Source organism: Myripristis murdjan, chromosome 20 (assembly GCF_902150065.1).
Source record: "Myripristis murdjan chromosome 20, fMyrMur1.1, whole genome shotgun sequence".
NCBI lineage: Eukaryota > Metazoa > Chordata > Actinopteri > Holocentriformes > Holocentridae > Myripristis > Myripristis murdjan.
The window spans coordinates 21,047,270-21,062,467 of NC_043999.1; the positions used below are offsets into that span (position 1 = coordinate 21,047,270).

General features: G+C 40.4%; 1 protein-coding gene across 3 annotated transcripts in view; it reads right to left on the reverse strand.

Annotated features, from left to right (window-relative positions):
• Window positions 1-1,412: 1,412 nt before the first annotated feature.
• The window catches only part of waca (WW domain containing adaptor with coiled-coil a), a 33,420-nt gene continuing 19,634 nt past the window's right edge, over window positions 1,413-15,198 (reverse strand). Inside the window, exons 7-13 of one of the 3 annotated variants that reach the window (XM_030078936.1) lie at window positions 13,680-13,934; window positions 6,701-6,823; window positions 6,276-6,427; window positions 6,020-6,144; window positions 3,722-3,914; window positions 3,393-3,520; window positions 1,413-3,257 (exon numbers count right to left, since the gene is read on the reverse strand). In XM_030078936.1, the coding sequence (XP_029934796.1) occupies window positions 3,188-3,257; window positions 3,393-3,520; window positions 3,722-3,914; window positions 6,020-6,144; window positions 6,276-6,427; window positions 6,701-6,823; window positions 13,680-13,934 (1,046 nt within the window). In that variant the 3' untranslated portion in view covers window positions 1,413-3,187. Of the gene's footprint in view, window positions 3,258-3,392; window positions 3,521-3,721; window positions 3,918-6,019; window positions 6,145-6,275; window positions 6,428-6,700; window positions 6,824-13,679; window positions 13,935-15,198 lie in introns of all 3 variants that reach the window. The other 2 variants (XM_030078934.1, XM_030078935.1) reach the window with 2 other exon arrangements.

Below are 15,198 nucleotides of genomic sequence, written 5' to 3' on the forward strand. Positions count from 1 at the left end.
GTGCATAAAGCCCCCAGAGATGTGTCAGAGATGTGATGAGCTCAACATGGCCGCCTGTAACAATGTAAAAATGCTTTTCAGTTGATAACATGTGAAAACAGGTTGGGGGAAAACCTGGCTGGGTCACAGAAGCAATCAGCAAAATCTTAAAGCCATTACTAAACGTTAAAGGCAATCAATACAAAGAAACAAAAGCAGATAATAGAATCCTGCGAGCTTCAGTTCAGCACAATCTGGAGTCGTGCCACAGTTTGTTGACTGAAACAAAAGCACAGAGCATTGCAGTACTCGGGATGTAACAATACAAATGCAGGCCTTAGTCTTACCATTGTCAAATGACAGACTTGGAGAGAGGAGTACACCCACCAAAACACTCAAACACGTGTCTGGCACTTTTATCAAGGTGACATCGTTCCCTACAATGCAAAAATTTAAAGTGTAATATTAATCAAAGTTACGTGAAAACTTGTTTTATGGGGAAAAGCTCTGGAACGGGGCCAGTTTCTAACTGTGCCGTGTGAGATGAGCCAGAGATGCTTAAAAATTCTCCCAATCTGTCAGTAAAATGGATGCTGTATGAGCACTCATTAAAACATTTAGAACAACACTGAATATTAAAATAAAAGTTACTTAAAACTTGTCTTAAAAAGAGGATCACATAGTAGAAAGAAACATCGAGGGTCCTGCAGGACAGTCTCACAGGAGATGTAGTATCGAGTGTGTATTGCTGTGACATCAGCCAAAGTGTCCGATTTAGTCCAGACTAGAGTAGGATATAAAACCAAAACAGAGGGAGTTATCTTTGATCTTACACCATTAATCCTCTGAAAAGGTTAACATCCCACTCGCTTAAAAAAACTAGAACACCAGCAGCTGCCAACACGGCTCACAGAGCAATCACTGGTGAAATCAAGTTATGAGCCGTGCTGTGAAGTTGTGAAGTTTTTTTCTCCTGTATTTGAGACCATTAGGGATGACAGGCCATAAAAAAGCAGCATGCTTTTTCAAGGAATGCAGGAGAAAGTATTTACCCACAAACTCACTTTTCACTTTAGTATTTACTGGCAAGTAACACCTACCAGTCTCATTTGATTTTACACGCTGTGGGAACTATTTTCAGTCCCTTGAATCCATTATGTCACAATTTCCCACGATGTCACCTTGTTCAACATTCAGTGTTTGCACATTTTTTTTCCCTCTAGGTAACTGCTGGGCCATTTGTATATGAAAACATTGTTTACAATGGCTTCCACTGACTTTCAATACCATACTTGTGAACTCTTGTCAAGTAATTACAAAAATCTTACATCTAACAGAAAAAAAAGTGAAATGAGACATTAACATAAATTAAGTAAAAAAAAAAAAAATGGGGCCACCAAAATCCCATGAAAAACCAAAGCACGACACGGCCCTGGAGAGGCATATTTTATTTCTTTTGTCAATATACTTCAGGAAACAATATACAAAGCAATGATGTGGTCACCTTTACTGAATGTGTGGTGCAGTTCAGTTATAGACTCAATAGATAGTATGGTGGAAAAAACAGGCCTTTGCAGCTTAGGACCCTGCTCTTCAACAGTGGGGAACAAACAAATGAGGGGGATGGGGCGTGCTAGAAAAACAACCCTATGCATGACATGCTTGTTGAAGATCTTTTTTTGTTGTTGTTGGTCAAATAGAGGATAAAAAAAACCTAACAGGTGTGGTATATTCAGGTAAATGAGGTTGAGACTTAAGACTTTCAACAAGGCACTAGCGTATAAACGAAACCTAACATAGTACTCCAATAAAATAATAACCAGTGCTCACTTTAGTTTAGCATGTTTATTACAATACATAGATTTCACATTTGACCTTGTGACCTCTCATTGCCCTGCTCTGTGTGAAGTGCATGGGATTAGTCATCCTCATCCCTCCACCCCATCGGCAGTGCCCAAACCCGCTGCTTGCTTCCCAGTAGCACTGATACCACTCCTTCCCAACTAGGTGCAAAGGAAAACGTGGTAATCGTTTATGAGTACATGTTGTGATATACCAGTCATCACTACAACTTTTAATAAAACCTTTTTATTTTTGTTGTCCTCTTCTTAAAACTCCTGTTACTTTAGCAACTGTACAAAGGAATGAACCAGCGGTGCTACCTCGCTTTTAAAAAGTACAGTTCTCTGGCAAAATTTGAAGGGATAAACAGAGTAACAAAAACCTCGTGATGGTAAGCTTTGAGGGGGAAAAAAAACCCCAAACCTACAGGTAGGGTTTGAAGTGATAAATGTTGATGTCAGTCCCTCGAGGAGAGGATCTGGCAGTTGGACTGTAACTGGGCAGGGCCGAGACCAGGGTAGGGGCTTGCAGTGGGAATGGTCCAAAGCAGCACGCCAACACATCTTTGTTTTATTTAAAATCACTCACTCACTCCATCACACCACCAGGCACTGTTATTTTCAGATTGGGAAATGCAGGGCCACTGGAAGCTGCAAATAGATCACTGAACCACTGTGACCTGTCATGATGGACCTGCAATAAAGGGGATGTTTACTGTGCCTGAGTACGCATTACAGTTCAACCCCAAAGGGCAGGGGGAAGAGAATCTAGACCGACTAATCAGTTTACCGTTAATGTGAGGGAAGAATAGATTGACACCAGTGTGTTAAGCTTTATGCTAGGTTTTTGTGTAAATGAATGGCTTAAAACATATTCCTCCATTTCCATGCAGGTCACATACATGCTCAAGGCAATGGTTCACTGATCTATGGACAAAATGAAGCTTTAAGTCTGCAGACAAGTTAACATGAAGGAAAGGCTAGCTAATGAATGTAGCCGCCTAGGTGTTGATTAGTTTGGATGTCAAAAGCTTTGATAGGCATGGCTTTCCATGGCTTCAATCTACAAAACATATTTACAACATAGATAACATCTACAAGAAATCTACATTTTTTTCTGCCAGGGTTTTTACAAAACAGAGTCTTGTAAATCACCCCCTCCCAACTCCCCTCCCACAACAACTCTTCACCTTCTCCCCTCTAGGCTCGCCCAGCCCAACGGTCCAAAGCCAACCCAACTGGAGCTCCTGTGTGTTAAGACTGGGGGCAAGAAGATTTGAACAACTGTTCTCCCTCCGGCTTCCAACCATGTGCAATGGGTCTTCCCCCTTTTCCCAGCTCTCACTTCAACTGTCAACCAGAAGTTCTCAGACCATGAAAGAATTCTGATTCTTCAACTTTTCAAGTTCTTTGATTTGCTGTCTCAAAAATAGTATCCTGATGGAAAGAAAGAGAGAGAGAAAAAACAGCATTAGCTGTGTAAATAATTGGTTAAGGTTTACTTCAACTGTCAACAAGTGAATGCCATTTAACATAAACAGAGAATGCTTCTCTGTTTAAATGTTTTCTCACCTCTGCTCACGCAATGTTGCTTGTATTTCACAGACTCTGACCAGGGAGCGGAGATTTTTGAGCTCGGTGCAATTCTCAGACATGCAGATGCTCCCCATGGTGTGGGCCTCTTCACGTAGTCTTGATGCCTTGAAGACAATCAATTTGTTTAGCAAACACAATGCAAGGGGACAAAAACAGCAGTATTGATTGGTTATTCATTGGTTATTGCTACATTGCCATCATTTACAAGCAGAGTAGTCATGGAGTGGTGCAAGTTGCCAAAAAGGCTCTAGTTTGTCACAGCACAAAATGGGATGATGGTGGAAATATTAAGTAGTGGCACAAACCTGTTTCTCTGCGTGGTCAGCAGGCCAGCCCTGGACATGTTTGATAAGATTTTCATTGAAGTGGGCAGCAAGGCTGGGAGTGAAGGAGCAGGAGGACCGGGTGGCTGAGGAACTTGGGGGAGCGGAGGCCGAGTTGGGGGCACTGCCACTGCTGGAGGCGATGTGGTTGGGACTGGGGGAGGGACTCCTTTGACTGCTGGAAGAAACGCATAAAAAGGGGGTGTTAAAGCATTATTTGCCCTTTTTCCCCATCAACACATTCCGGGGCAAAAGTTTCTAGGTGTGGGTCTTGAGAGAAGGTTGCAAGAAGGTTGCAGAAGTAAATAACCTAAACTCTTGTGTGTTTGTGCTTCAACTGCACCCTAAGAGTAGTGAACTATATGCAAATAAGAAGGAAGTGTCCAGTTTTGGCATGCAACTGCCAAGCACTAAATATGGAATATGTCAAACTGTTGCTATGTTCATGATTGTTTACTACTGTGTCACTGTAATGCTGCATTTGATTCTGGTGAAAGTCAAAAACGAGACTGAGGAGGCAAGGAAAGCAGGTGCTGAAAAAACAAAACTGCTTTTACATAGAGCAAAGGAGATGAACTGTGACATGGCATGCAGTTGCAAACAGAATGAAAAGGTCTCAGATTATCTCAGTTACTGGCCAAACAATCTCTTGATTGAACAATGTTTTAATAATTTGTGTGCTTGCTTGCTCCTGTTTAAAACAACAATAACAACAACAACACCACAAAAACAAAAAAACATCACAGGGATACTTTCTATTTCTATTTCTATTTATTTTCTCTAAGCAATCGAGCCATCAATCTCCCATGTCTAGGAACTCAAACAAGATTAGCTCATTTGCAAGGACCATTCTGAGCCCAGAAACTCAACCCCTGGGGCAAGAACAGGGAATGGTTACTGGTGGAAAAGGGGCAGTTGCATTTTAAAAAGGCCAGAGAGGGGAACTGTACTGCTGTGTACAGTGTAAGATTTCAGTTTGGTTTTGAGGGCGGAGGGACCAACAAGTTACTTGAACAGTGCTGGACAAACTGACAGGAGAATATATTGTACCTGTGAGCTGGTAACTGGAAACCATTTATAGTGTGCACATTCACTGGTGAAATGCCTTTAAACGAACTAGTGAATCCTGGACTGCACTGCAAACAACCCTGCACTCTGACTTTAACAAAACACAGAGGACTGAATATGTACATCTAAGGAAACTAAGCTGAAACACAAACACTCATTGTACTAATATATAAAGTAATCATCTTCATTTTATGTAATGAGTATTGCTGCTCCACTGCACCACAGCTGCTCAAAATTAAAAATTTTATTGAACAAACTGACAGATGAATGATTTCAAAACAATCAAATAACTGGAGGAAGACCACTGAATGAACCATGAGCTACTCAAAATATGATTTCACCATTCACCACCAGATGGTGCCACAACACTACAATCAAACGCTGGCTTGTTGTGTGGTGGTAAGGAACGCTTCTCTCCATTCATAGGCACATGTTAATGACTTTCCTAAATTTAGACGTGAAGACATTTCCACCCCATTTCTTTCACCACTTATGTAACATATTAGTTGAAATGTTGAAAATCAACATAGGCGGTCAACAAAAGCTATATTTCATGGCACCAAAGACAGCCACTTCACGAACAGTACCCAATATGAAGGCCAAGTTATAGGCTTATTTCTGCCTAAAAGCGCTGCTGTTGGGGCACAGCAAGGGTCTGTGGTTTCTGCATAGTCTACACAGGCTGCTGCAATAACTTACTTGCGCCTCTCCAAAAATGTACCTGTGTTTAGAGAGGCAAAAGACCTGAAGAACTGTCCACTTATTTGACCACGTTTTGGCTATTTGCACTGTATTGAAGACAACATGGAGCCAACCGCAGGAAGATAAACTGAGCAGGTTTACAAATACTTCAGTTTTTTGTGTGACACCTGAGCCCAAATTTTCACAACTGCCAGACCTCAAATTCATGGCAAAAAACATCCCAAAACATTGGTTTGGACATGACCAATGTGTCTGACAGTGGATACACTGTTTGGGACCATGTAAACATTGGCCTGTGTCTCAGCAGTGTACACACAAACTCATTGACAAATAATCATTAATGGTTTTGTCCCCGGAGACTACAATGTTGTGGCGGCAGTAAATAAGCCTTGAGGAACCTTCATGAGTAGCAGAATTATTTCATCATTTCACTGTGATTTACTCAGCGTGATGCGGTGGCAAGGTTGTGACAAGTGTTGACAAAGAGGACAGTGTTCATGGCAAACTTACCCTTGGCGTTGAAGGGTGCGTGGGGAGGCTGCTGTGGCATCATGACCATGCTGCTTATCACTGGAAAGGGGCTGCTGCGGTGTGGGCTGGGGAAGAGACGCCTGCTTCACCACTGGCGTGCTCACCTACAATACACACCAAGTTAGAAATCTAACAAAAAAGCAGAAAACAGCTCCTGTCCCCCCAATACAAAGATTTATTCAGTCGTTTACTTTAAAAGTATTGGGTTCAAGTGCCATGACACATGCTGCCTTACTTTTGGCTGTGAGATGACAGGAGGCGTGCTAAGGAGGGGTTTTAGAGGACCCGCATTGGTCTGTGGTGTGCTGATCCGGGGTGAAACGTAGGACCTGGGCGATGAGGCGTCTGATGTTAACGACATCGGCGACTGGTTTGACTGCTGAGCTGCTAGAGGCACACACAGACACACACAGAGACACACGCAAGATGATTACATTCTGTAATCATACAGGCTACAAGTTAAGGTGCACAAATAAAATACTGTAGCAGCTGGTGGATGATGACATCATCAAAATCCTCAATTTTGACAATTTCCTTTGATGAAAACACAGTAAACCCCGAAGGGCTAGATGCTCCTTTGAAAGGCAAGGTAGTTGTGATTGTAACTGCACCAATACTGTAGTTGTGATCTAGAAATGGCTTTGTATGGGTCTCACTTGCCTTGGTTGGAGAGTTGAGCAGCTTGAGAGAGGAGAGTAGTGATATTGAAAGCCGATGGTCCAGCAGTGAGGATCTTGTGGAGCATCGACTGTAATGAAGCTTGTGTGACAGCAGCTGTGAGAACTATGGAGAGAAAACCAGAGAAACTGTTAGTCCTCTCACAACTGAGGTGGAGATGCTACACTAGTTTCTGCATTTCACTGAAATATGGGTGCCAGTTACATTCTGTGATATGGTTCACACACACAGGTACCAGGTGTCCAGTAAGGAACTAATACTGCTTGAACTGACCATAGTGACAACAGATTCAAAACCCATGTTTCTATGTATGATGCTATGGTTTGAGATTTGAATGGTATCATTTACAGTATGAGAAAAGTAATGAATGATACATGGTTTTACTGCTGTTATGCCCTAATTTATTATTATAAAAACCTAAAGGGGGCATCTGCCTTTACAGCTTTTGGAAAAGGTTTGCAAGGAGTCAAAATAAAGGACTCAACAACTGGTATCAAAATCTAGCTTGAAATAAATTAGTACTTAAGAGACCATTTTAAAGAAAGATAAAACTGAGACAGTTTATTAGTCAGATTGCCATCCAGACTTTAATTTTTGGTCCAGACCAGGATCAATCTTGAGAACCACAATGAAACAAGAACAACAAAAATGGAGCCCAGATAATTGCTTCTGACACAAAGGGGGGCAGCAATGCCAAAATCTGTATTTTTTTTTTTTTTTTTTTTTAAACAATATCTGGACAGAAATATGCACTAAAAACATGCACAACCATCACCTGTGGACAATGGATGAAATGTATGCCTTTCTATTAAAATTAAACTCTTTCTGATGAAACTGAAGATGCCTTAATGACACTGAGTTTGTATGACAAAGAAACATCCAAATTATACACCTTCACCTCCAGATTATCAAGCATTAGATGGGAACAAACAGATCTAGGAGGCATGAGCCAGATCAAGGTCAACTAAGACATGTCTTTTATGAAATAGGGCTGTGCGATATGGACAAAATCTTTCATGATATGGATAATTTCATATCTTGATAATAAATATCATGATACAGTAGGTCTGGACACTATATCGACATTACATAGATATTGTGATATAAGTCTAGATATTGTCTGGAATTTTGCATATTATAGTATTGTGATATGATTTTAGTGTTCTTCTTGGTTTTTAAGACTTCATTACAGTAATGAAATGCCATTTCCAGACCTTAAGGGACTGGTGACCTCTTCTGTAAGTGGCAGACGAACTTTGCTGTGTCGGAGTCAGTATGCCTATGGCACACTGATACTTATCAGTGTCAGAATTCTTATATCCAAACAACAAAAAGGCTTAATAACCAATTGAAATTGAGCAAAATCTGTATTGACAGACATTTTCCTCTCGTCCCACAATATATACCACACAGTTCCTATTATTAAATGCAGTTTCTTGAGCATAATCCTTAAGAGTTACACAAATGAGATAAATGAGAGAAGGTGAGAGAAAGCACAGTCAACCTAAAGTATCAAGTGTCCCTATAATCATGGAGTGGATTACTCCCTTGAGTGCAGAGCATGGTGAGATAAAACACTTAATCGCTTTTAGCAAGTTTATGGAGGCTCAGGAAATCTATTTTTGAGTCCAGCTTGGAGTATTTGATGAAATCTGATGTGGGGTCCAAGTATATCCAAATCCTTGATTGCTGTCACTAAATTCAAGCTATTTCTTTCGGCCTTTTCAGTAGAGGAAGACTATTCCAATTCAAATCACTAGACAAGCTTCATCTGACAGGTGAGCAGGTGATGCACACATGAAGTTATACAGCATTTATTCAACCAATCACTTTAGCAGGAAACAAACCACTATTGGATGGTTCTCACATGAGAAAAACACTGTGACAAGTGTCAATAGTTGATATAATCTTTCAACAAGCAGGGGTTAAAACAGGTTAGTTAAATAGCATGATGCTTCATGACTGTTTAGATAAAACTGACTCAGCTTTTAATTGACATTTTACAATATTCAGGGGGATTTTGACTTTGACTTGTATATGTTCTGTTCAGTAGCAGTAGGGAAAACCCTGATTTTTATAAATTGCATACACATTTTGACAAATAACGTGATATTCTGCGTTTTACAGTTGATTCCATTTTCATTATCGAATCCCCCAATTCTGTCCATGTTTTCTGCATCATGGAAATCACAGGGCCCTAACTTTATATTTCTGATTAGAAAGCATGTTATGCATCTGAATAAACAGTAAGCTAAAAAACTTGTTTCCATCCTCGTGTAACCTTTGGAAGATTTGCCAATATTTGGCTTAAGCAATGACCGTAACGCTTTATTGGGGTTGCATGCACATGGGAATTTTGAGTAGTCAGAGTAAAGTGATGCATTACCCAACTTCTCACAGTACTGTGATTTCTTGTGTGCATGTAACTTAACTAACATTAAGTATGACTACCATCCTTCAACTAGAGAACCGGGGTTCAACCCCCTGTCAGCTTGCATCCACCCTGCTGAAGTGTTCATGAGCAAGACTCCGAATCCCTACCAGGTCAAGGGCTGGTGATCTGTAGCTGATCTCCCTTTAGAAAGTGCAAGGAAAGTTTAGCAAGGCAAGTGGAAAGGAAATTCCCTGATGAGGATCAAGAAAGTATTACATTAATTACCGTACAATCACAATACGAGTTTGTTTGTTAACACAGCACTTTGGTGTAGCCAAACATGACACTGATTAAGTGAGTTGACTAGAGTTTTCAGTTTATCTAAGTCAACATACTGCTTTTTCCCAGGTTTTTCCAGAATCTGTTTAATGTGTGGTGTATTTTAAAAAACTGGAGTGGATAGGTTTATGCTCCACTACAATTCTGTTTTAGTGTTGGCTACAAATAATTCTTCAAACATTGTTTTGTTAGCTTTCTGACAACACTGATTTACCAAATTTGCTCTGGTACTAAATATTGCATGTGACAAACAGTAGATCTAATACAAGTGATTCATAATCACACACATGTAGACCTCTGTAAAGTAGCTGTTAGTTTACAGGCTTGAAAACACTAAATAATGCTTTCACAAATTAGGCCTTTTAAATAGCTCTAATATCAAAGAAAAAATATATATACGCCAATGACAACCTTAAAATCTGAACCATGTCTAGATGAACAGCAACAGCTAAATCTGCCTTTCATCTTTGTTATATTTCACTTGTGGCACATCAAAAACACAAAAACAGTGACAGATTTTAGAGACTTGATCAACTCAAACAACTATAGTACAGTATAGTATAGTATAATACCTCTACTCCTTGTGATGCCCTTTTTCTTACTCCATGATCATTTCAGTCTTTCATGCAACATAGCCTGTGTTTACCTAGTTGATGCTTTTTGGCAGTGTGCAGCAACAAAAATGATCCAATAAGAATCCTGATTTTCTGTCTGGTTGCTCAAATTGTTAATTTCAGCCACTGCTGTGCTGAAACTAAGTTATTACAACACCACATTTCCCAAAATTAGCCTCTGAGACCTGTTATGATTAAGTAATTTCTGCTAATGTTTACATGTGCGCTGAGTTAGTAAATCTCTGGGAAATACCAGCAAAGGCACACTGACCCACTTCTATATACCAGCAATTAGTCTATACCTTTGCTGTCAGCACTCAGCTAGGTGGGCTATCAACCTCAGCAATTTAGACTAAAAAGGTCTGATAGCACCATGACCTATCTTTAGGCCAGCAAGGGAATAATAACACCAAAAATAACCGCCAAATGACCTTCTCACAAACAAGTCTCCAGGAAGGACTAAAACTAAAATTCAAGAAACAAACGTTGCCCGCCATTTTCACAGTTCAAATCACTCACAGCCGAAGTCAATAACTTCTCATGGTCCTGCTACCACCCAGGCTGCAGTGATGGTTCTACTCTCAGGGATGCATCATAAAGTAGACTATCAGACGCACAGGATGACTGAGGTGGCCATTACAATGCCAGCTGAGTTCCAACCACCTAAACTCAAACAGCAATCTACTCAGATGCAGCACCCAAGCCCACTCTAGATATGTGGCTGCACCTACACAAAGCATGAGAACACAGTAGAGCTCAGCAATAAAACAACATTGACAATTATCACAACAGAAAAACAGCCTAGAGGGCAGACAAACATAAACCGAAAGCCAATTAGATAGGTAAAAATGAGCTTGCTGATGCTGAGGTACACACCCAGTCATGAAAAAAATGTTGGGTTTCCGAAAGGGGAGAAAACAATACAATCTATGGTGATAAATAGAGATAAAACAACAGTGACCACAAAAAAAATTGCATTACACAGCCTCTATCATACCAGCCAGACTAGATGTCTGGCTATGTCACAGCTGACAAACCACAGAGCAATAGTGTATGCAAAATATACTGACAGTTTGTGTTAATCGCAGGGTTACAAAGGGGCAGAAAATTTCTGGAAACTTTCCATGGGAAGATAAATTGGGAAATTTGGGCAATAATCCAAGTTGGACACTTTTCGTGGGAATTAACAGGAATTTACTGGAAATCTGGGGTAATTTATAGAAGCTGTATCATATACAAACATAAATAAAAACATTTTGTCTTGTCTTGTCATGCAGTTTATTCCAGTTTATTCCCGTTAATTCCCATGGAAGTTTCCAACACTGGTTAATCACAATGGGAAACACTGCCAACCTCTTCAATCACAGGAAGAGATACTGTTCCACAGAGCACACATCACGTATGAGAGTTTGCGGTACCATACTTAAGTCCATCATCTGCACTACCCTGTTGGCAATATCGAAGCTTAACCTTTATCAATTATATAAAATGGCTTAAGCGAAACAGAAAACTGCCAATGCCTCTGTGCAAACTAGACTTTTAAGAGCAACCAGCACTGACATGTTTATTTTTAATTTATGGTTATTGTGGTGAGGCTATGTTATAGGTTATGTTATCAATACGGTTAGATTGTCTGCCTGTCAGCAGGACATCTCAAAACTTACAAATGGATTTCCATTAAATCTGATGGACAGATAGGCCTTGGGCCATGGAACAACTTATTTGAATCTGGTAGTGATCCAGAGCTGGGATTTCTGCCATTACACCAATATTGGCTTTCAGCCATAGCTATGAAACTGACAGGGCTATAGATTTTATTCTAAATATTATAGGGAAGTTTGCAGGGTCAAGAAATTATCTAGTGAGAGGAATTACATCTTTGGGCATGACAAATTGTTGAACTATTCAGCTGTTGGCAGCCTCTGATGCCTGACTGTGTTCTAGTTTGTCTTCAGTATACTAGAAAAATGGCTAAAACCAAGGCATTTAGATCAGATTTCCTTCCTTTGTTTTGCTAACATGCCTACTTTTTAGTTATACTTACAGACCTATTTTTATTTAATAAGAAACAAAAGCCTATGTTATTCCTCACAAGATCCTATTTAGGAAAACCCCCAAGCTCAACCGCTGCACTATAATACCTGTTCTACCCAAGAATATATTAATGATCAGTCATATTAAGTAACTGTTGAGTCTGACATGATACTCTGAATACTCCACCTCACATCCCAAACTTTCAGTGTTGACAGACCATGTTAATAATTATCAAAGCAATTATAAGCAACAGTGATACAAACATATTTAAAAGTTTAAAATCTAAGTCAGCTCCATTACGATTTTAACTGCTGGCGAATTAGAATTACTGTGAAGCTTTGCTGGAATAATGAGACAAGCACACAGGTATATCTGGTTAAATGAAGCTGGTATAATTTGCCACGTTATTTTTTTTAAACAGGGAAACATTTTTTTTTTTTTTTTACAGCTTAGGCCTAAATAGAGCATAATTGACAGTCCTTAATAGTTTCCCTGGCACACTTTTGTTCAACAGCACAAATGCTACTGAATTACTATAGACGTGCTTAAGGCAGCAATTTCCACATGCAATGTCCACATGTTGCTGTTGTTTGTCACTGTGGTCATAAAGTACGCCCTCACAGAAATTAGCTACATTTAATCTGCTTTATTGTGGTATCACAATGTACACTGTCTTAAATTTAGAGGGGAAAAAAATACTGAACTAAACCTTTTCAAGTTTATTGCAGGGGGTTTATGATAAGACAAGAATTAGGGCTGTACCTGACTCACAATTTATAGGGTGACCTCAAGAGTCGGCCTCCACAAAATGTGGAGGTCTATGACAGTTGATTTGACTTCTGGACTTTCAGGGAGCAATACTAATTTTCATCATCAACTTTCAGCAGCCCTATAAGATGTTTATCACAAAAAACTGACTTTAAGAGATAAGAAAATTAAAAGAAGAGCGACAGCATTATGGATATGGAGGTAAAAACAGGGACTGATGAATAACGAGAGCCTAGGCAAGAGGGCTGACGAAAAATTCCCAGCAGCCCAACAGACCTCAGTACTGGCACAGCACCATCTGTTCGGCTAGTCAGTCATATGGCTGGTGAGTTCAGGGGACTCACTGCACCCAGCATGGGGGAGAAAACAGGTCTGAGGCACACTCAGTCTAGACATCCGGACTGCAATATGAACAGAACTGTGCTGTGTGAATGTCAAGTCAGACAGGACACAATAAAAATGCTCAGTGCAACCTGGCAGCTTTAGGTTATCTAAAGTCAGGTTATTTAAAGTCACACCAAAGCCTTTAACTGAGTGTTTAGACCAGCAAGTAACAGCATTAACACAAGGCTCTCTGCAACTACTGCTCATCCAAGTTAAAACCCAACTACACAGCCAGACCAGAGCCAGTCTGAGCTAGCCAAATCCAGCTCTTTATGTTCTGGTTACCAAGTGATGAGTTCTCAGATAGCGTTAAGATTTGACTATAAGCAAGATGACCTTAGAGCCTATACAATATGAGGGTACTTGTGAGACAATCATTTGTCATGGCAGCTAATGTGAACACTGGCAAAATGTTTGCTTTGTGTAACTGATCTAAATGTCTCTTTACCTTCGTTGATCTTCGCCATGTCGACACTGGCATTGTTGAGCTGCAGGGCAGTCTGAAGTGCTGGGAGGAGCTGGCGAAGCAGGGTTGGGTCCTGGAGCAACGGGGGAGCAGGGGACTGCAGGACCGGGGACACAGGCACCGTGGAGGCCGAGGACCCGGGAGGCCCTGATGAGGGGTTCAGGCCCCCTGTGCCTGAGCTTGATGACTGAGACTGGGTGGAGAGGGTTGCCGTTGGTTTCTCTACCTGGGCTGCCTCTGTGAAGGCAGCAGGTAAGGCAGTTTTAAATCAAGAATCCTATCTCAACAAAGGTTTTTTTTTTGTTTCTGATCAGGTGTTGCTGCAAATTGTGCAGCACTCTGAGGAAGTATCAGTGACTCAAACATACTGAGATGAAACTGATTAGATGTTATCAGCTGCACTATTGCAATGTAAACTTTCTTTGCAACTCTAGTTTACTGACAAAATGCAATAAGGTGGCAAACGAAGAGGCAGTGGTTTGGGCGATTGACAACTGCTCTAAAACATCTTCGCACCTTCTCAAATGCATCCAATTGTGATATTTAAAAACTGCACAATGATACTAGATTGATACCAGCCATACAGTCTTCTTGGTACATTCCAGAATGCAACACGTGTCCTTCATTCAAACACTTGGTAATTCCAACAACATATAGGCCAATACCTTGCAAAAGTTTAAGGTCCATACAGTTCACCTTGTCTGGAACAGTAACACAGTATGACAGCTACTGTTACAAACTTGCTCACCCCTTTCCTAAACTATGTATCACAGAGGTCCAAAGTTAAAACAAGGTTGCTACAGCATTCAGCATTAAGACCTTTTCAGTGCTTCCTGGAATTTGTTTTAAGACCTTTTTTTTTAAGTGCAATTTTTAAAATTGATGTAAAAAAAACAAAACAAAAAAAAACAAAAAACAAAAAAAAAAAAACAACATTAGAAGAAGGGGTTTTTCCTTCCAGGATTTCTGACCAATGAGAGAACAGTTGGTCCACGCATGGCATTTGTTTACAACTTTGGACCGATACAGACTGTTGCCTTGTGAACACAAACGACCCAAAAGAAAAATGCAACAATTGTATCGATTTAGCCCCTGAATCGGAACAAAGCAGATGAGCCACAGGTCTGAATACACCCTTAGAGTGGGGCCAGCAGTGCCTGAGACATTACTGCTTGACTCCTGGTGACTTTCTGGGCCGTTGGTGGTGCTACAGTGGACCAATCTGTTTAATTAACTGGATACCAATGTAAAAACACATCATTCCTCAAAGGTATATCAAACTTGACCCAGCAGTGTCCAAGACATTGATCATAAAGCCTAGGGCCCTTTTGGCTTAGTGGTTGTGCTGTGATAAGCCAATCAGGTTAATATTCAAACTGCCAGACCGCAAAGTCAAAATCCATCATTCAAAGTCAAAATCCATCATTCCCCAAGTTTCATCCAAAACAGGCCAGCAGGGTCTAAGAAATAGTGCATGATGGACAGAGGCCAATCCCAAAGT